Source organism: Ananas comosus, linkage group 21 (genome assembly GCF_001540865.1).
Source record: "Ananas comosus cultivar F153 linkage group 21, ASM154086v1, whole genome shotgun sequence".
Lineage (NCBI taxonomy): Eukaryota > Viridiplantae > Streptophyta > Magnoliopsida > Poales > Bromeliaceae > Ananas > Ananas comosus.
Window position 1 is genome coordinate 6446994 of NC_033641.1, and position 20781 is coordinate 6467774.

At 34.9% G+C, this 20781-nt stretch overlaps 2 protein-coding genes across 5 annotated transcripts; both read left to right on the forward strand.

The window, feature by feature from the left end:
• Positions 308-1150, forward strand: LOC109726637. 2 transcript variants are annotated; one of them, XR_002220579.1, is made up of 3 exons: positions 308-638; positions 733-825; positions 923-1150. XR_002220579.1 is itself a non-coding variant. In XM_020256365.1 (3 exons), the coding sequence occupies exons 1-3, from the start codon at positions 403-405 to the stop codon at positions 942-944; spliced, it is 345 nt and encodes a 114-aa protein (XP_020111954.1). In that variant the 5' UTR covers positions 308-402; the 3' UTR covers positions 945-1150. The 2 variants fall into 2 exon arrangements, 1 of the variants encoding a protein (XP_020111954.1); XM_020256365.1 differs by having other exon boundaries at positions 733-819.
• LOC109726275 (BAG family molecular chaperone regulator 2-like) lies at positions 10609-17146 on the forward strand. 3 transcript variants are annotated; one of them, XM_020255788.1, is made up of 3 exons: positions 10609-10973; positions 14960-15179; positions 16850-17146. In XM_020255788.1, the coding sequence occupies exons 1-3, from the start codon at positions 10724-10726 to the stop codon at positions 16863-16865; spliced, it is 486 nt and encodes a 161-aa protein (XP_020111377.1). In that variant the 5' UTR covers positions 10609-10723; the 3' UTR covers positions 16866-17146. The 3 variants fall into 3 exon arrangements, with proteins under 3 accessions (XP_020111377.1, XP_020111378.1, XP_020111376.1); XM_020255789.1 differs by having other exon boundaries at positions 14960-15205; positions 16876-16913; XM_020255787.1 differs by lacking the exon at positions 16850-17146 and having other exon boundaries at positions 14960-15465.

Here is a 20781-nt window from a genome sequence, read left to right on the forward strand (position 1 = left end):
GGTTACCAACTGCAGATGGTGCTAGTTTTTGAGTTTCTTATACATATTTGTTGTATCTTGCTGGGGGAGTTTTTTGTGTACCTGAACGTATGCATGTATATGAAACTTGTTCCTGTTTATACCAGTTTTATTCGAACAGCTCTATACTACTGTTTGTAGTATTGTATGTTTTACAGGTACAGCTATCGCTTCGTATACAGGAAAAATTATTTTGTATATGGCGGATTTGTCGGCGCGCCCGGGAAACGTGCAATCTGGGGCATGACAACAGTGACAACAAATTTCACTATATATGGAAAATTGGCCCAAGATTTGATACAAATACCGGCATCCCAACTTGCCACAGCTACAAATGCTGACAGATACACACTCCCACCTATAATTAGTACTATTCTTGGAAGTATGCATATCTTTCAAATTATTCTGAGCACACCAACCTTCAATACAGAAAGTATGAGTTTCAAAGTAGTTAGAATTTTATCTCCTCCTGAAAGAGAAACGGCAACAACATCTGAACAGTTTGCTTCTTCATCCTCTTATACAATTTCTTCACATAATCATACTCAACAAGCAAAAAGAAATAGAGAAGATCAACTAGAGTTATATTTAGAACATACACCATCAGAGCAAGAAATGAGGTATTGTTATTTACTATAACTCTCTTTCTAAATACGTTCTTAATATTAAATTTACTATATTGATGAGTAGCATTCTTATATTTCTGTATTGCAGCATCCCGGATGTGACCTCTCCTTATGCAAATTCTCCTAAATCTCCAGAAGATACAGTCTCAACACCACCTGCCAAAAATATCTTCAAGTAATGGTATATGCAAATTCTACCATCTCAAAATTAGATTTTTTTTTTGTTTCATGCAAACTAATGTTTATTCATTTTCCTTTTCTTTGTTTTCATGACACAGCAATCCCACAAGGACAAATTAGCAATCTATACATAGATACAGTTCTAAACTGAAGCTATACATAACTAACTATGCTTTTTGTATCAATGTAGAATTTTATGTATGTATAAGGAAATGAATCTGCACAACTACAAACTATTTTTTTGAGGTGCTTTTTGTTACTGGCACTTTGTATATGTCAATCGCAAACTATGCTTTTCAACTCCTTTTAACAAACTACTTCTCATATACTTCTTTCTTTCTCTTTTCGGACAAAAGTGTTTTCTTATTTGGATAGAATTATCTAATATTTAGCTAAATTATATAATTGTGTTGTATATTAAGTGCTGTCAATTAAATTTAACTTCCGCAGCAATGCGCGGGTCTTTTACTAGTATATATCAAGCTGGATCTGTTACGCTTCGAGTGTTTTCAAGATCATTAATACACTCTTTAGCTCGAGTGCCAATTACTATAGAAAGGAATTAGTATCTTGAAGCTTTATATCTGAATAAAGGACTTAAATAAGATTAATTTTATTCGTAAGCTATAAAAACGTGCCAATATTTTTCTCTTAGTGTTCTTCCTTAATAATGGGGCTAAACCTCAATCATGAGTACTCCTCATTGCTAAAGCTCAATTAATTAGGTGGCAATGGCCCAGAGCGGAGTACGTAGTACATTTGGAATTGTTATATTTAAAATCTTTATACATGCAGGTACTAATTCTGAATGATCTGGTCTAAGATCAAAAAATGATAGCCATGCATCACGCTTTCCTAAATTTATAAGACGAAGTTACGGAGCAAAACACGCGTTGTCTAACAATCAAATGTAGGTTTTGCTTGAGTTGATTTCTCTTAGGAGAATATACATGATCATTTTTGGGGTCTGGTTCACGATTTGTAATATTTCAATAATTCTTCATTTTTTTGAAAATATTTAAATCATTATTATTCAAATCAAGTTCGCTAGTCATAAAAGATACTGGTGAAATAGTAAAATTATTGTAGATTTTCAACTAATAAGAATATTAGATGAAGATTTTTTCATTCCCATACTTGATGTGAATCATTAGTTATTCATTAATAAAAATATATAAGTTCCTAACAACCTTCTAACTCAAGCGTGCGGCATGACCAGTTAGCAAACAAACTTGTCATTCTAAATATAAAATACTTAAAACTTTAAAATATTATAAACTTTGAACCGAACTATCCCATAGTGTATGTAAAACATGCATTGTGGTGGCTAAAAGAAGAACAAATTAAGGATTTAGATGGAAACAAATTATTGTCTATTCATAACATGTGGTGATTGAATAAGAAATTTAGGCAATTAAGCCACATGCATGTTGGATTCTCTCTACTTAAATTGTCGTTTAGTTTCGGAGGAAAACAAGGAGACGTGTATAATCAATCACATGCAATTAAAACAACATGATCACAATCATGAAGTACAAATGTTTCAGATTCCATTCACTAATCAACGATCTAATTAAGTAGATTAATAAGAGGGATTCGGAGATCAACGCAAGCACATGCATGCATGCGCTATCTCCAATTGAAACTCATCTAACATTAATTATCATAAACATGCATTTTCATTGATCTGGGATCGTTTTATGAATAAGATATAGTTAAACTCCGAATCTATTCCTACTATGTTTATATATGCTTATGTTTATTATAATACCAAGACAAGATGAAGTCTTGGATTCGATCCAAAGAGGTAGAGATGACAATCCCAAATAACGTCCCATAACATGACTCAAACACGGCACGAAATTTCTGAAAGAAACTGATATCGACACGATATGAACCCCACTATCCCTAAATAATAGGAGAGGACATGATTAATGTCACACGAATTATTTTCTTGAACATTTTGAATCAAGTTCTGAACATTTAAAGATGATTCTCAAGTCGACACGGCTGACCTAATTATCAAATGCACAAACACGACCCGCAAGCAAAACTCGCCACTCCTACAGAAAATGTATGAAAATTCTCTGGTCTAATTAATCCCCCTAATCTTTACTCTAAACATTTAGACCATGTTTAGACGTCGCAATTAATTATCCAAGTATAACTTATTTGGTATAATATTCTTTTGTTTATTTACTATTGTGGAAGATTTTTTTTTTTTTTTTTTTTTTTTTTTTGCTGCTTAAGAGGTCTTTGTTTATTATTTATTATTGCCTAAAATGGGCCCAACTCCGTGCTTTGTGATAGGCCTAGAATATTAATAAGTTGAGTTGGGTGAGACCAATAAGTTAAGTGGGCTGCGGTCCGCAATAAATCAAACGGCAAAATGTTAAACAAAAGACCTAATGTTCAGCTGAGTTGAATCAGATCAAAACCCGTAAGCATTGTAGTCGAACGATGTGTGCATTCTTTCTATCCGTATATATTTTTGGGACAATTAGTTAGTGCTTACGATCCATAGTCTTCACATCCATAATTTGATTGGATAATATAATTTTATCTTGAGATGATCTATTTATTCCAAAAGAGGACTTGAAGACCAAATTTAATATCAAATCCTAGACATTTGGTCACACTACTAATCTACCAAATATATAAATTTCTCAAGTAAATTATGGAGATATACTTAATAATTATTCAAGAATCCAAGTAGACCGTAGGCCCTATTTGGAAGGTGGAGTAAGTTATTCAAAGATAACTTATTTGATATAAGAATTTTTTAGTGTAATTGTAAGGAAAGAGTTTGATCATTGCTTCTTGAAAGCTTTCGATATCTATAATTTGATATGATAGTATTTTTTATCTATGTGGTGATTTATCTTATCCAAAAAAATAACTTTAAAGCTGAATATATATAATATTTATACTAGACATTTGATCACACTCTTCATCAACCAAATGTACAAGCTTCTCAAGTAAGTCAAAGAGATGTAACGAACAAGATTCGTACATCCAAATCGGACCAAAGAGTAAATTACACTTTTGGCTTGCAAACTATGCGATGCGTGGCGGTAGGTCCTTAAACTTTTATTTATTTCAATTTCTGACTTGAATTTTCTAAATTGTTGCAAGTCAAGTCCCAACGTCCAATTTAGTCAAGCTAAATATTGACAAATTATGATGTAAAAATAATGTGAAAATATTGGATTGATGATGCGACAATAATTAAATGTTACATCATTTATAATCAATAATTTTTTAATATTTAACCAACTAAATTGGATTATAATAAATTATAACAATTCAAAAAATTCAAATAAGAAATTATAATAAATTAAAGTTAAGGGAGGTCACCCATCCTAAAACTGCTATAATCCTAACACACTTAACCTTTTAATTAGCTAGGTCAAAGGTTTAGCTTTATTATATCTTATATAAAATTATTCTAAATCTTTATCACATTTCTCTCTTTTTTAAGTCCTAACATCCTCGTCAACTCAAGAACACTCACAAGCATCAGGTGATGTGAGACTCGTCTCATTAGCCTCGTCATTCAGACTTTAGCTTACCGTGTCATTTTCAAACCCTAACTCAGCCGAGACTCATCTCATACTTTCGACTGATGAGTGGCTCTGAGACCAACTATGTCGCCTTGTGTTTCAGGAAAAGTGGTCCATTCTAAAACTACTCACCCTTTTATCTTCTTGGTCCTAATTAATCGCTGCTTAAAATGTTATAGCAGGACTAAAAACTTTAGTTCTATTATATCCTATATATGAAGCTATCTCAAATTCTGAAAATGTCACAGCTTCATAGTTTGAATACACTTTATCCAAACATTTAAGATAAAATGAAAATGACCAAAAAATATGTACCAGGCTGCATATAACTCTTTCTAGCTATCACACATTGTCCAATTAGGTAGGAGCTTGCTTTAATTTGGCATAGTTGCATTCGAAAAAAAAATTTACGAAGATTGTCATGGTAATAAGATCATTAAATCCACCATCAATTACTGCTATTGGATCAAGCATAGCACAAATTCCACACTTAAACCAATTATAGTGTTTAGACATCCTACAAAGTTTTGCACTAAAAACCCTAAGGTGACATTGACCATCCCTAGCGCAAGTGGCAAAAGGCTTAGTGCATGGTTGATACCCGATGTTCTAAGTTTGAATTCTAGTTGATTCACATTTTCAGCTAAGTTTATTTTTAAAAGCTACCTTTCTCTTAAAAAATATCCTAAGGTGCTGCTTGGATGTAGAATAAGTTATCTAACAATAACTTGGATAATTTATTCAGTAGAAAAATTTTCTGGTATAATTGTAAATAAAAATTTTTATTTTTATTTCTTAGAAGATTTTGCTATATAAATGATTTTATAAGATAGTATATTTCATCTAAGAGGTGAAATATCTTATTCTCAAAAAATAATTTGACGGCCGAATATGATACTTTATTCTAAACTTCTTATCGTTAAATAAGTTTAAAAAATATACCAAAGAAGAAGATATTTATATATATATATATATATGGAAACATAGGCTAAATTTTCTTTGATGATACTCAAAGCAAACTAAAGACCCACCTCCCTGATCATTACCCTCAACTAGGGTTTTCGAAAACATCAATCAATCAANTCTAAAACTACTCACCCTTTTATCTTCTTGGTCCTAATTAATCGCTGCTTAAAATGTTATAGCAGGACTAAAAACTTTAGTTCTATTATATCCTATATGTGAAACTATTTCAAATTCTGAAGATGTCACAGCTTCATAGTTTGAATACACTTTATCCAAACATTTAAGATAAAATGAAAATGACCAGAAAATATGTACCAAGCTGCATATAACTCTTTCTAGCTATCACACATTGTCCAATTAGGTAGGAGCTTGCTATAATTTGGCATAGTTGCATTCGAAAAAAAAATTTATGAAGATTGTCATGGTAATAAGATCATTAAATCCACCATCAATTACTGCTATTGGATCGAGCATAGCACAAATTCCGCACTTAAACCAATTATAGTGTGTAGACATCCTACAAAGTTTTGCACTAAAAACCCTAAGGCGCTACTGACCGTCCCTAGCGCAAGTGGCAAAAGGCTTAGTGCATGGTTGATACCCGATGTTCTAAGTTTGAATCCTAGTTGATTCACATTTTCATCTAAGTTTATTTTTAAAAGCTACATTTCTCTTAAAAAATATCCTAAGGTGCTGCTTGGATGTAGAATAAGTTATCTAACAATAACTTGGATAATTTATTCATTAGAAAAATTTTCTGGTATAATTGTAAATAAAAATTTTAATTTTTATTTCTTAGAAGATTTTGCTATATAAATGATTTTATAAGATAGTATATTTCACCTAGGAGGTGAAATATCTTATTCTCAAAAAATAATTTGACGGCCGAATATGATACTTTATTCTAAACTTCTTATCGTCTAAATAAGTTTCCAAAGAAGAAGATATTTATATATATATATATGGAAACATAAGCTAAATTTTCTTTGATGATACTCAAAGCAAACTAAAGACCCACCTCCCTGATCATTACCCTCAACTAGGGTTTTCGAAAACATCAATCAATCAATTAGAAAGAAACCCAACTTGCGCTTCCATTTTAATCGGTAGTGACCAACCATGAATATATAAATATAATATATATATATATATACCATAGGATTACTCCTACAACCGACCAATGTGTATGATTGTGTTGGCCCACTAATCAAGCAAAGCGTGTTGCATACTTGCATGCCCACCCCCATGTGCTCTCTCTCTCTCTCTCTCTCTCTCTCTCTCTCTAATTATTATCTGAACCTGGTGTCTGTGTACAATTCATGCACCGGACCAAATATTTGATGATCAAAATCTTATAATAAAAAATATATAATATGATAAATGTGATTAATTTTAAGTATAATAATCTCATATGTGACACAACTTAAGATTTTAGCCCGTACATAATATGGATGGCATGTCCCCCCTAATAGCTTAAAATTTTTTCTAGAGTTCAAACCTTTTAATAATCTATATCTATACCTATACATTATTTCTCATGAAGTCTTGCCACGTGGCAGTCCCTCCTTTATCCTTATCTTCTCATCTCTTCTCTAATCATAATTGTTAACCTTTGATATTCCAATCAATGAACGATTTTAAATCCATACTCTTCATCTCCCCATTAAGGAGTTACTAACGCATCATTAACTTTAATAATTACGATGATCCACACAATTAGCACCACTAAAACCCCATCATCATCATTCTTCTCTTCTCTAATCACAATTATTAACCTTTGATCTTCCAATCAATGAACAATCTTAAACCCACACTCTTCATCTCCCCACCAAGGAGTTACTAACGCATCATTAACTTTAATAATTACGATGATCCACACAATTAGCACCACTAAAACCCCATCATCATCATCTCATCATTCTTCAAAACCAAATACCACACTCCAACAATGTTCTATGTTACAAACCAACTCTTCTTTCTATTATTCTTATTATTATTCTCGAACGCGAGTACGAACCCGTCAACGCCATTCAGGTCGAGCCATAATTGTTCGGGCGCGTTGTTTGGGTTCAATGAATGCTTCGAGTTTGTGGAGGGCGGGGCGAACGGGGCCTAATCGGGGTTGTTGCTTTGGGATCGGTCACATGCTGAGCCGGAGCGTCACATGCCTCTGTGAAGCCACACGAGAAGGGGCGAGGCTAGGCGTACCCGTGAACGTCACCAAAACTCTCGCTTTGCCCTCACTTTGTGGGCTCTCCTACACGCCAATAGTCCCCTGTTACAAAAGTAAGAGATGTATTTTTTTTATGGTCCAATTTTATATATACAAATTGCTTTCATAAGAAAAAATAAGTAAAATAAGATTTATTCGTACTCTTTTTTTTTCATTTTTTTGGCGCATAAGAATGGTTCATATTTTGTAATTTTTTTAATTTTTTTCTTTTTGTTTTTAAATTGTATGTGTACTGAAATTAGAGTTTCGTGGATTGTAGTGCAGTATCGCCGGAGAAAGCGAAAATAGATTTGGAGTCAATAAGAGGAAAGAAGTGGTAGATTTGGAGAGATCTGTAGAGAATCAACGTGGCTGTGATGAAAAAGGAGCTCGACGTTGATAATGACGACAAAGGTAATGTGGAGATGGGGATTCGTCTTTCCGATGTCGGTAGTGCGATCAAGATGCGTATAGAATAATAATTCTATTGCTGCTTCTTTCATTACTATGTTTTATAATTTATTTACTAAAGTTATAAATTTTGTTACATTTGTACGTATATCTGTTTCATCTCTTTTATATATTTGTATATATGTTAATATATATTATCTTTATTTATTAATGTCTTATGTCAATTCAAAAAATTTAAAATTTTTATTTTGTGAATCTTCTGTCTTTTATAGCATCAGCCCACCGCAATGCGCGGGTAACTTCACTAGTTAACAATATATCATAATTCTATGTATGAAAATCATGCTTTTTGTAAGCCTATTTATCGCCTCGTTGGCACTAATCATTAATCCCAAAAGCTCAAATTGTTAGAAATATATAGTCAATTTACTTAAAGCGTACAGATATAGCGCCAATGGTCTCAATTGTGAGCCTCACGTCAATCCAATCCAACTTCCTACCATTTCAAATTAATATGATTCGACCTGACCTGACTTCCAGTCACGTAGCAGAATGTTATTCCTTTAAGCCAATACTATTCCAAAGGGAATAGCTTTTCAATTAGTTAACAAATGTAAAGACTATTAATTGATTTGGAAAAAAAAAATTAGTGCCCAATATTTATCATGTTTGATATGTAAGCCTTTTAAATGATTTTAGAAATATGATATGAGAGATATATATATCTATACACTGAGTGGAGGCAATAATTAATTTCTTTCTCTCTCTCTCTCACAAACAAAAGAAACTCCCACCACAAACACAACTCTATATTCTATTCATGCCACTCCAAAATATTTGCCCCCCTTTAGCAAACAAAGCGCATAGAAAAGGCTAAAGATCCTATTTCTTTTTCGAGTACTTCAACAGAGAGCCTTTAGAAAAAGAAACTTATATATCAGAGCCATGCCTCTCCCTTCCTCTTTACACATCTACACAAACACATAAAAAAGGTACTAGGAGCCCTAAACTATATAGGGATATTAAAATAAGGCCCTCATTTTTATTTTTTTTTTGGTTGAGACGATCGACTTTAACTTTTAGTTTTTTTTTATTTGAGGAAATCTAATTAGTTCAGTTGAAAACTTTATTAGATTTAATCATTGATTGTTCTAGCTTTATTCGCTTCGAAGCAATCAAAGTCATTAAATTTGACAAAATGATTTATGTGTTTAGCAGAACACTACATCTTGATTAACCAACCGACTTAATTATGCTATACTATACTGTACTTTACAAATTTTTTCACTTCGTGTACTAAACTATTTTTTCCATTACAACAATATTGGCATTTAGCAACATTTTTCTAGCAACACTTAAGCATATGCCACTATTTATTTTATTTAGTAACACACAAATAAAAGTGTTGCTAAATATATAAATTTATCAACATTATATAATAAATGTTGCTAAAGGCTATAATTACTGGCATATATTATTATATGTCACAATAAAAATTAATATTTAAAACTTGTATTCAAAAATAATTATATAAAATAACTATGGAAATTACATAAGTTATAAAAAATATTGGTAGTTAATTAAGAAAACTTATATATTTTTTAATTAACTTATAGTTTCAAATTGAATCAAAGGTTAGATAGAAATTAAAAGTTTAATTTTTAGACTTAAATTTTTAATCAAAAATTTTAATGTCAAATTTTAAATTTATTTACGAATTAAAATTATGAATTTAATAATTATTTAAGATTTGAATTCAAATTTCAATTTACAATTTAAATATAAAGTTCAAATTTAAATTTGATTTTGAAAGTAATTTTAGTAATGCATTTTAACTTGAATATGAATGTTGTTGTAATTTTTTCAAAGTCACCACTCAACTATTCTTTTTTATTAAAAAAAATTCTATACTATAGACAATAAACCTATTATTTTATATAAAAATATTTAAAGAATACTAATTAAAAGTGACAGAGCATATATTGACATGAGAAATAATAAAAATACATAAAAATAACAACAAAATAATTAAAAATAACTTGATAGAAACTATTAATGGGTTTATCATGGATATTTATTTTATATATTTTTACTATTTAACAAATGCCTCTTAATAAAATTGTTACACTTTGTCTAAAATAATAGATTTGTTAACAGTAATGTAGAGGTTGGCAAAAAAAAAAAAATTTAGTATTATCATCTATGAACAAAATCATACACAATAAAAAAATAAAAATAATTTTAAAATACAGTATAGAGAATATTATTAAATTACTGTAGTACAATGGTATCATCGAGAAAAAATAATAGCACAATTTAGGAAATAAAAATAACACTAAATTAAGTACAATTAATGTAGCAAAGTGTAATTAAGCCCGGACAAAATTACTTATTTTATTTTTTACAAAAAAAAAAAGGGCAATGGGACCATTTGTAAATATATGATACTAGAGGGGTCCTCTTACGTACATTTTTATCCAAAAAAGAAAAAGAAAGAAAGGAAAAAAACAAGAAAAAAGTTGCTTGTCTCTCTCAATATATGTTCTCTTTATACAATTGCACGCTTTTAAAGCCTGTCCCAAAACCTGCCTATAAATACGCCCCTTCCAAACCACTCTCTTGCGCACACAACCGCCACATACATAATTAAGCACATAAGATCGATAGAGGGAGATCAGAGAAATAATTAAAGAAGAAGATTATATATCTTAGAATAGTAGGAGTACTAGCTAGCTAGCTAGTTGAAGATGATGAAATTGAGATCGAAGAAGCTGTTCAAGAGGAGCTCTAGCAAGCTCAGCGGAGGAGGCGGGGCGGCCGCGGTGGGCGTCGGCGGCCGCGGGGAGATCGAGTGGGAGCTGCGGCCCGGGGGGATGCTGGTGCAGAAGAGGGAGGGCCGAGGAGTGGCTGGAGAGCTCATCACTGTGAGAGTCTCCACTACTGCAGGGTCTAGTGCTAATTGCCATGACTTAACCATTGGAGCCACTTCCACCTTTGGTACGTAACCACTATAATAATGTTACGGAATTTATCTAAACTATAATCTACTTTGAATAAGCTATCCAATCTTTTATCTGAACTATATATAGCCGTTGGCGTCAGTCAACGATACTGTAACTTCAAATTTTAATCTAATCAATTATTTTATTTTAATAAATTTATAGTTGCGAAAATTACATAAAGTTTATATATTAACTAAAGTTGTAAAGATAAATAATATATTCAAATTTTAAAGTGAAAATACTGTTTACTGACTCAAATCAAATAAATTAAAAAATTAGATAGTAAAATCAAAGTTTTAAAAGATTGGATAATCAAATTAAAATAGTTTATATTAATTGCAGGTGAGTTCGGCACGTTATCTGTAACTATCGTCATTAACTTGTCCGCCTTTTGCTTTAATTAGCTCGTAATGTAGGGCGGTGCAACACAATAATGCCTGAGTGTTGTTTGAAAAGTATCATTTCGTGCAGTAGCTTCTACCAGCAACAAGAGAACGAAATACTTAAAATTTATGTAGTCTTATATATATATAGTGTGGACCAGTGCAACATAGTAGTACCCGAGTGTTGTTTGAAAAGTACTATTTCGTACAATAACTACTACCCGCAGCAACGGAATGGGAAACTTATAATTCGCTTGATCTCACTTACTTTCTAAAACTGAACGGACTCGAAATTACTTTTGAAAACTGCCTTCCTTGAGCAGGTTAATCCGAACAACTACTTGGTTTTAACTTTGCACATGTAGACACAAACTGCGAGATGATGAGCGAAATAAAATAAGAAATAAAACAAATAAAATATATACAACTTTTCATCTTCTATATATATATATAGAGAGAGAGAGAGAGATAGAGAGTTGGCTGGAATACTATCGGTAGCAAACCGGCTCCATTGCTACCCATTTGTTTTCGATGATGGAACCTCCAAATCGATGATCGACACCGTTGAATATGATCTATACCGCTTAAAGTATCTAAAAATCAAATTTCATGCTTTTTCGATATTATTCTCTTGTCCATCAGGTGGGCGGAAAAATGAACGGCTGAAAATGAATATCCTCTAAAAAGTGATGATAAAAATTTTATAATCAAAATCGAGAGTATAGATCTTATTTTAAATAGTTTAAAGAATTTTCTAACCAAAATTCAATTAATTTGGATAGCTTTACACCGTTAAACGTGAAAACACTTCATATCTATCATTAAAATTATAAATTTTGAAATCATTTGATCATTAGGTCAATGATATTGAAAAGATTTGAAATTTGGTTTCTAAATACTTCAAGTGGTATAAATCATGTTCAACGGTGCCGATCGTTGATTCGGAGGCTCCATCATCGAAAACAAATGGGTGGCAACGGAGCTCATTTGCTACCGATAACATTCCAGCTCAACTCTATATATATATATATACATATATATAGATACATACATATATATATATATACATATATATATATACATACATATATATATATATACATATATATATGTATAAAATTGAGCTCCTATGTTTTTAAAAGTACAAGTTATTGGTGCTTGTAGATTTTTAGCCATTGGATTAAGAGATNATCTTTTATCTGAACTATATATAGCCGTTGGCGTCAGTCAACGGTACTGTAATTTCAAATTTTAATCTAATCAATTACTTATTTTAATAAATTTATAGTTGCGAAAATTACATAAAGTATATATATTAACTAAAGTTGTAAAGATAAACAATGTATTCAAATTTTAAAGTGAAAATACTGTTTACTGACTCAAATCAAATAAATTAAAAAATTAGATAGTAAAATTAAAGTTTTGAAAGATTGGATAATCAAATTAAAATAGTTTATATTAATTGCAGGTGAGTTCGGCACGTTATTTGTAACTATCGTCATTAACTTGTCCGCCTTTTGCTTTAATTAGCTCGTAATGTAGGGCGGTGCAACACAATAATGCCTGAGTGTTGTTGTTTGAAAAGTATCATTTCGTGCAGTAGCTTCTACCAGCAACAAGAGAACGATCGAAATACTTAAAATTTATGTAATCTTATATATATATATATAGTGTGGACCAGTGCAACATAGTAGTGGTCGAGTGTTGTTTGAAAAGTACTATTTCGTACAATAACTACTACCCGCAGCAACGGAACGGGAAACTTATAATTCGCATGATCTCACTTACTTTCTAAGACTGAACGGACTCGAAATTACTTTTGAAAACTGCCTTCTTTGAACAGGTTAATCCGAACAACTACTCGGTTTTAACTTTGCACATGTAGACACAAACTGCAAGATGATGAACGAAATAAAATAAGAAATAAAACAAATAAAATATATACAGCTTTTCATCTTCTATATATATATATATAGAGAGAGAGAGAGAGAGAGAGAGAGAGAGAAAGAGAGAGAGAGAGAGTTGGCTGGAATACTATCGGCAGCAAACCGGCTCCGTTGCCATCCATTTGCTTTTAATGATGGAGCCTCCAAATCGATGATCTACACCGTTGAACATGATCTATACCGCTTAAAATATCTAGAAATCAAATTTCATGCTTTTTCAATATTATTCTCTTGTCCATCAGGTGGGCGGAAAAATGAACGACTGAAAATGAATATTCTCTAAAAAGTGATGATAGAAATTTTATAATCAAGATCGAGAGTATAGATCTTATTTTAAATATTTTAAAGAATTTTCTAACCAAAATTCAATTGATTTGGATAGCTTTACACCGTTAAACGTGAAAACACTTTATATCTATCATTAAAATTATAAATTTTGAAATCATTTGATCATTAGGTCAATGATATTGAAAAGATTTGAAATTTGATTTATAAATACTTCAAGTGGTATAAATCATGTTCAACGGTGCCGATCGTCGATTCGGAGGCTCCATCATCGAAAACAAATGGGTGGCAACGGAGCCCGTTTGCTACCGATAACATTCCAGCTCAACTCTATATATATATATATACATCTAAGTGGTATAGATCATTTTCAACGGTACCGATCGTCGATTTGAAAGCTCCATCATCGAAAANTATACTTTTATCAGTATAAAACCCATTATACTTATAAATTTTTAACCGTTGATTGATGGAATGTGTGGTTAGGATGATGGTGGCCCACACTTAAAATGATAGTGGTCCCCTAGGGTTGAGTGGGTAGTTGGTTGAATAGTATGATCTAACAGGTGAAAATGATCAATGAAATAAATCTAAGAGCCGAAAACTTATGAGGATATGGGAGCCAATACTTATAAAAGTATAGTAGCCGGACTCATATATATATATATATATATATATATATATAGTTGGTGGAGTGATAGACGTCCTTCATGTGGGACAAAAAATTCAATTGTTGTTAAATATTGAACGAGAATATCGGATGCCCTTCTGCATATATATATATTTTAAGTTGCCTTGCAGTCCTCAGTCTTCAATCCAATTATTATGGAAAAAAGGCAGAATTCACGGGGAGTAGGGATTACGCATGCAAACTCATCTGAATGAATGGCATCCAACCCTTTCCTCCTGTTGGAAGTTAGCTTCCTCACTAAATTTTTGTCGTCTTAATTTTGTGGACAGTCTAGTCTGCAATATTTCAATTTATCACTACAGTTGTGGTGGCCGGACTCAACTATATATATACCACTCCCGGCCGGCATCCCTCCCTCCCACCGCACGAAGAATAAAGTAAAAAACTTAACTTCAATTAAGCGCATGCATGTCCATATATAAATCAACAGCCATGCATAATATATAATGCATTTATTTATTTTTTGGCTATATATCTATCTATCTATCTATCTATCTATCTATCTATCTACTTACCCTAGCTCTTTAAATTTTATAATCTTACCATTTTATTTTGTTTTTTTTTTTTTATGTACAGTTTTTGGGTCGGTAGCTTCTAATAAGTGTCTAATAATTAATCGTCGTCTCTATATATACACGCTAGCTGAATATACATATGAAAATTAATTAATTTGCAGGTGAGATGAAGGAGGCGCTGTCAATGCTGACAGGGCTGGAGCCGAGGGAGCAGAGGCTTGTGTTCAAGGGAAAAGAGAGGGAGGATGGAGATCACCTCCACATGGTGGGAGTGAGGGACGGGGACAAAGTGCTCCTCCTGCAGGACCCAGCAATCAAGGAGAAGAAGCTGCTGCTCCTGCAGCAAGCAATGGCCGGACTGGGAAGCACTAATTGCCACACCATTATTCAGGTCTAATTAAATTAAGGTGGCTCTGCTCCTGCTCCCCAGCATCTGGTTTTACTAACTACTACTACATGGGAGGGGGCTGTTTAAAAGAAAAGAAGATAGAGAAGGTCATCCATGTTATGTAACTTAATGAGCAGTGTGATGTGATGCTATATATATAAAAGTTGCATGTAATTTAGCTGATGCAGTGTGAGGTGTTTGTGCAGTTTTGAGTTGCATTCCATATGTAATTTTGTTATTATGGAATGGAATGGAAACTGGGAATCCCCTATTACTGTATTTTCGGCCTCATATTTGTGCTGTCTTTTTTTTTTCTTTTTTTCTTTTTTTTTTTTGATGATGGAAGTATAATAGTTGAGAGAAATTTTTTTTTTTTTCCAAAATTAATGGTTACTATTGAAGTGTTGCTTTCTGTTACGGGCTCTAGCTTTTTTTTAACTTTTTTAGCCTTCTTACTTAAAAGCTAACTTCTCAGGAATAAAGCTGCACAAACACCCAAAAACCAACCACCACAGGGAACAAAGACAGCTCTTTCTTTTCAGAAGTGGCGCAACTGAAAACGCACTGTGAAGGTCGATAGATCATTTGTGGCGACTTCAACAGTATTAGAAAGCAAGAGGAGTGGAAAGGGAAGACTTGGAGTGCTAGAAATATGACGCTTTTTAACAATCTTATAAGTGAACTAGAACTTATAGACCCACCGTTGACGAATCAATCCTTCACGTGGTCCAATANCATATATATATATATATATATATATATATATAGTTGGTGGAGTGATAGACGTCCTTCATGTGGGACAAAAAATTCAATTGTTGTTAAATATTGAACGAGAATATATCGGATGCCCTTCTGCATATATATATTTTAACTTGCCTTGCAGTCCTCAGTCTTCAATCCAATTATTATGGAAAAAAGGCAGAATTCACGGGGAGTAGGGATTACGCATGCAAACTCATCTGAATGAATGGCATCCAACCCTTTCCTCCTGTTGAAAGTTAGCTTCCTCACTAAATTTTTGTCGTCTTAATTTTGTGGACAGTCTAGTCTGCAATATTTCAATTTATCACTACAGTTGTGGTGGCCGGACTCAACTATATATATACCACTCCCGGCCGGCATCCCTCCCTCCCACCGCACGAAGAATAAAGTAAAAACTTAACTTCAATTAAGCGCATGCATGTCCATAAATCAACAGCCATGCATAATATCTAATGCATTTATTTATTTTTTGGCTATATATCTATCTATCTATCTATCTATCTACTTACCCTAGCTCTTTAAATTTTATAATCTTACCATTTTATTTTGTTTTGTTTTGTTTTTTGTGTACAGTTTGTTTTTGGGTCGGTCGGTAGCTTCTAATAAGTGTCTAATAATTAATCGTCGTCTCTATATATACACGCTAGCTGAATATACATATGAAAATTAATTAATTTGCAGGTGAGATGAAGGAGGCGCTGTCAATGCTGACAGGGCTGGAGCCGAGGGAGCAGAGGCTTGTGTTCAAGGGAAAAGAGAGGGAGGATGGAGATCACCTCCACATGGTGGGAGTGAGGGACGGGGACAAAGTGCTCCTCCTGCAGGACCCAGCAATCAAGGAGAAGAAGCTGCTGCTCCTGCAGCAAGCAATGGCCGGACTGGGAAGCACTAATTGCCACACCATTATTCAGGTCTAATTAAATTAAGGTGGCTCTGCTCCTGCTGCTGCTGCTTCTGCCTTCTGGTTTTACTAACTACTACTACTACACGGGAGGGGGGTGTTTAAAAGAAAAGAAGATAGAGAAGGTCATCCATGTTATGTAACTTAATGAGCAGTGTGATGTGATGCTATATATATAAAAGTTGCATGTAATTTAGCTGATGCAGTGTGAGGTGTTTGTGCAGTTTTGAGTTGCATTCCATATGTAATTTTGTTATTATGGAATGGAATGGAAACTGGGAATCCCCTATTACTGTATTTTCGGCCTCATATTTGTGCTGTCTTTTTTTTTTCTTTTTTTCTTTTTTTTTTTTGATGATGGAAGTATAATAGTTGAGAGCAAATTTTTTTTTTTTCCAAAATTAATGGTTACTATTGAAGTGTTGCTTTCTGTTACGGGCTCTAGCTTTTTTTTAACTTTTTTAGCCTTCTTACTTAAAAGCTAACTTCTCAGGAATAAAGCTGCACAAACACCCAAAAACCAACCACCACAGGGAACAAAGACGGCTCTTTCTTTCCAGAAGTGGCGCAACTGAAAACGCACTTCAATGGATTATTTGTGGCGACTTCAACAATATTAGAAAGCAAGAGGAGCGGAAAGGGAAGACTTGGAGTGCTAAAAATATGACGCTTTTTAACAATCTTATAAGTGAACTAGAACTTATAGACCCACCATTGACGAATCAATCCTTCACGTGGTCCAATATGCAAAAAAATCCGACTCTTGCAAGGCTCGACCGATTCCTAATTTCAACAGGGTGGGATCAGGACTTCCCATTGTCCAAGGTTGTTGCGCTACCCCGTGTCACGTCGGACCACTGTCCTATATTGTTAATGGTTGAACGAGGCAACAAAGGAAGACAGAAAATCTTTCGATTTGAGGAGGCGTAGCTCAATCATGATGGTTTCCTAACCAAAGTACTTGGTTGGTGGGCGGAGGGAACGATAAAAAGTTCTGCTGTGCTTACGTTTACAGCGAAACTGAGACACTGTCGACAAAGGATTAAAGAATGGTGCAACAATGAGTTCTACAGCATTCGGGAACACAAGAATTATTTAATGGCAGAAATTCACCAGATTGATATAGCGGAGGAATTTGGGACGCTGTCTGAGGAGTGGGTCGTGAGAAGGGAGGAGATAAAAGGAGAATTGCGGCGTGTCTTAAACGATGAAGCCGCCTTGTGGAGAGCTAGGGCTAATCATCACTGGCTGCGTGAGGGGGATAACAACACGAAATACTTCCATAGTACTGCTAATGGGAGAAGACGGGCTAATGGAATTGGTGTCGTTACCGACAATAGGCGTTTTTATCAATCAGAGGATGATAAGAAGAATTATTTTTTTCGCTACTTTAAAGATCTTTTTACGCCTGAAACCTCAGCACCACACTCCTTCGACGATTGGAGTGGTCTCTTTACCTCTAGACGGGTTTCGGCCCCCACGGCGAGGCGTTTAACAGAGAAGTTCAGTATCGAAGAAATAAAAGAAGCGGTATTTCAACTGGGTAGCGACAAAGCACTGGGACCTGATGGTTTCCCTTTAAGATTTTACCAAACCTTCTTGGACATTATAAAGGGAGACCTTCTCAAAGTGTTCCACGAGTTGTATGAGGGCAGGATTTCTACTACTCCTTTAGATTACTCTTATATCTGCTTAATCCCCAAGAAAGAAGGGACGGAAAGAGCAAATGAGTTTCGACCTATCAGTCTCATTAACGGTATCCAAAAGATCATCTCGAAGGTCCTAACAAATCGGCTCGCAGCTGTTATGAACGAGCTAATCTCTCCCTCCCAATCCGCTTTCTTGAAAGGGAGAAATATTACCGACGCATATGTCACCATCTCCGAACTAATTAGATGGGGTAGTAAGGAGGCTACTAAGGGGGTCGACATAAAAGCAGACTTCGGAAAGGCTTACGATAGGATTTATTGGCCCTTCCTTTTTAGTATTCTCCGATGGTGGGGGTTTGAGGAGCAATGGTGTGGATGAATCGAACAATGTGTTTGCAACGCTAAAGTAGCTATTTTGTTCAACGGTGAGCGACTAACTGGATCAAAACTAAGAGAGGTGTACAACAAGGGGATCCACTTTCACCATTCCTATTCCTGTTGGTGGCGGAGTGTCTCGCTAGATTAACCAACAAGGCTGCCGCAAACAACCTCTTCTAGGGTATCGGTCCTTCACACAAGAGTATAACGGCACTTACACAGTTTGCGGATGATACTTTCTTTTTCTCCGTGGCTAGGAAACGATATATAAGAAATATGCGACTGATGTGGAACCTATTTGAGTGGGCGTCTGGATTGAAAATCAATAGAGAAAAATCCGAGCTCTATTACCTGGGACAGACTGAGGGAAAAGCGGCGAGACTTGCGCAGTTGCTTGACTGCAAAGTTGGTACCCTCGCCACCACGTGGCTGGGGTTTTCCCTCTCACCTAAACCCCCTACAAAGGAGGTGTGGAGAGGGGTTATCCAGAAATTGCAACACAGAATCGACGGATGGCAGGCCAAACTTCTCTCGAGAGGGGGTAGACTCATCCTTGTTAATGCGGTGCTTACCAACCTACCACTCTACTTTCTGTCCGTGTTTAAGGCACCTAGTTAGGTGATCAAGCGTATCGAAGCACTACGCAGAGACTTCTTCTGGATTGGCCAAAGAAACTACCCTAGCATGGGGTGCCTGGTCGCATGGAAGAACATTTGTTTGAGCAAAAAGGCAGGTGGATTAGGGATTCTTGATGTGGCAGTCATGAATAAGGCGCTCCTAGTCAAATGGTGGTGGCGATTCCATACTGCACCACATCTGCCGTGGATTAAAATTATCCGGGCCTTATATTATCGCAGAAGAATGCCGCTGTGAGAGGGGAGAGGTTTCAGGCCTCCCTCACATTGGTAGAAAGAGGTTTTAACCACTAAAGATATTTTCAAATGGGGGATCAACTATAATCTAGGCAATGGGAGTTCGGTTGATTTTTGGTTCGACAGATGGTGTGGGGATACCACACTTCAAGCGTCCTTCCCGGAGGTGTACACGCAGTTGGATTGCAAACCAATTTTGGTTAGGGATTGCTTTGGAAGCGGCGACTGGAATTGGAATAGGATCCTGGGCGTTGAATCCTCTGCTCCGCCGAGCCTGTGCCCCACCCTCTCAGAGCTCAAAGAGAGAGTTACTAGCTTTAATATTGGGCATAGGGAGGACAGGATAGGTTGGAGATGGGGCAGCAATGGTATTTTCTCAATCCAATCGACCTATCGAATGCTGAATGACGGGGGCACGAGAGACGGACGCGGTAACCTGATTTGGAGACTTCCAATTCCACTTAAGATTAAAGTGTTCTGTTGGCTAGTCCTTAGAAAAAGAACACCTACGGCCGACAACCTCAGTAAGAAAGAATGGCCTGGAAGCACGACTTGTGTGTTGTGTGGGGTTTTTGACGAGTCGGTGGACCACCTGTTCACCCAATGCATCTTTACCAAGTTTACCATGGTGACGGGACTCGAGGACGTTCAACTGGAAAACCTGGGTGACGATGTACATGTTGTCTGGGATAGGTGGAAGGGACGGTATGGTGTACAAAGTAGGAGGAATGGGCTAGCTAAATTGGTTGCACGCTGGTGGACTATTTGGAAGGCCAGAAACAACCTGATCTTCCATAACGTACAGCTAGGCCCGGCTTTAGCGGTGAGTAGTCTCAAGCAGCTGTTGTTTTTTGGAAAGACCTTATGACTGCGACATTTTTTTTTTTTTCCTTCCCTTGAGATCCTGGGTGCCTCACCCCTGTAGCTTAATTCATATTTTCAATGAATGAAGTAGGTAGCGCGCTACCTATTCTCAAAAAAAGCTCATATAGTTGGTTTATCATGCGAATCAAGTGAAAGGAAGAGTGGCAGG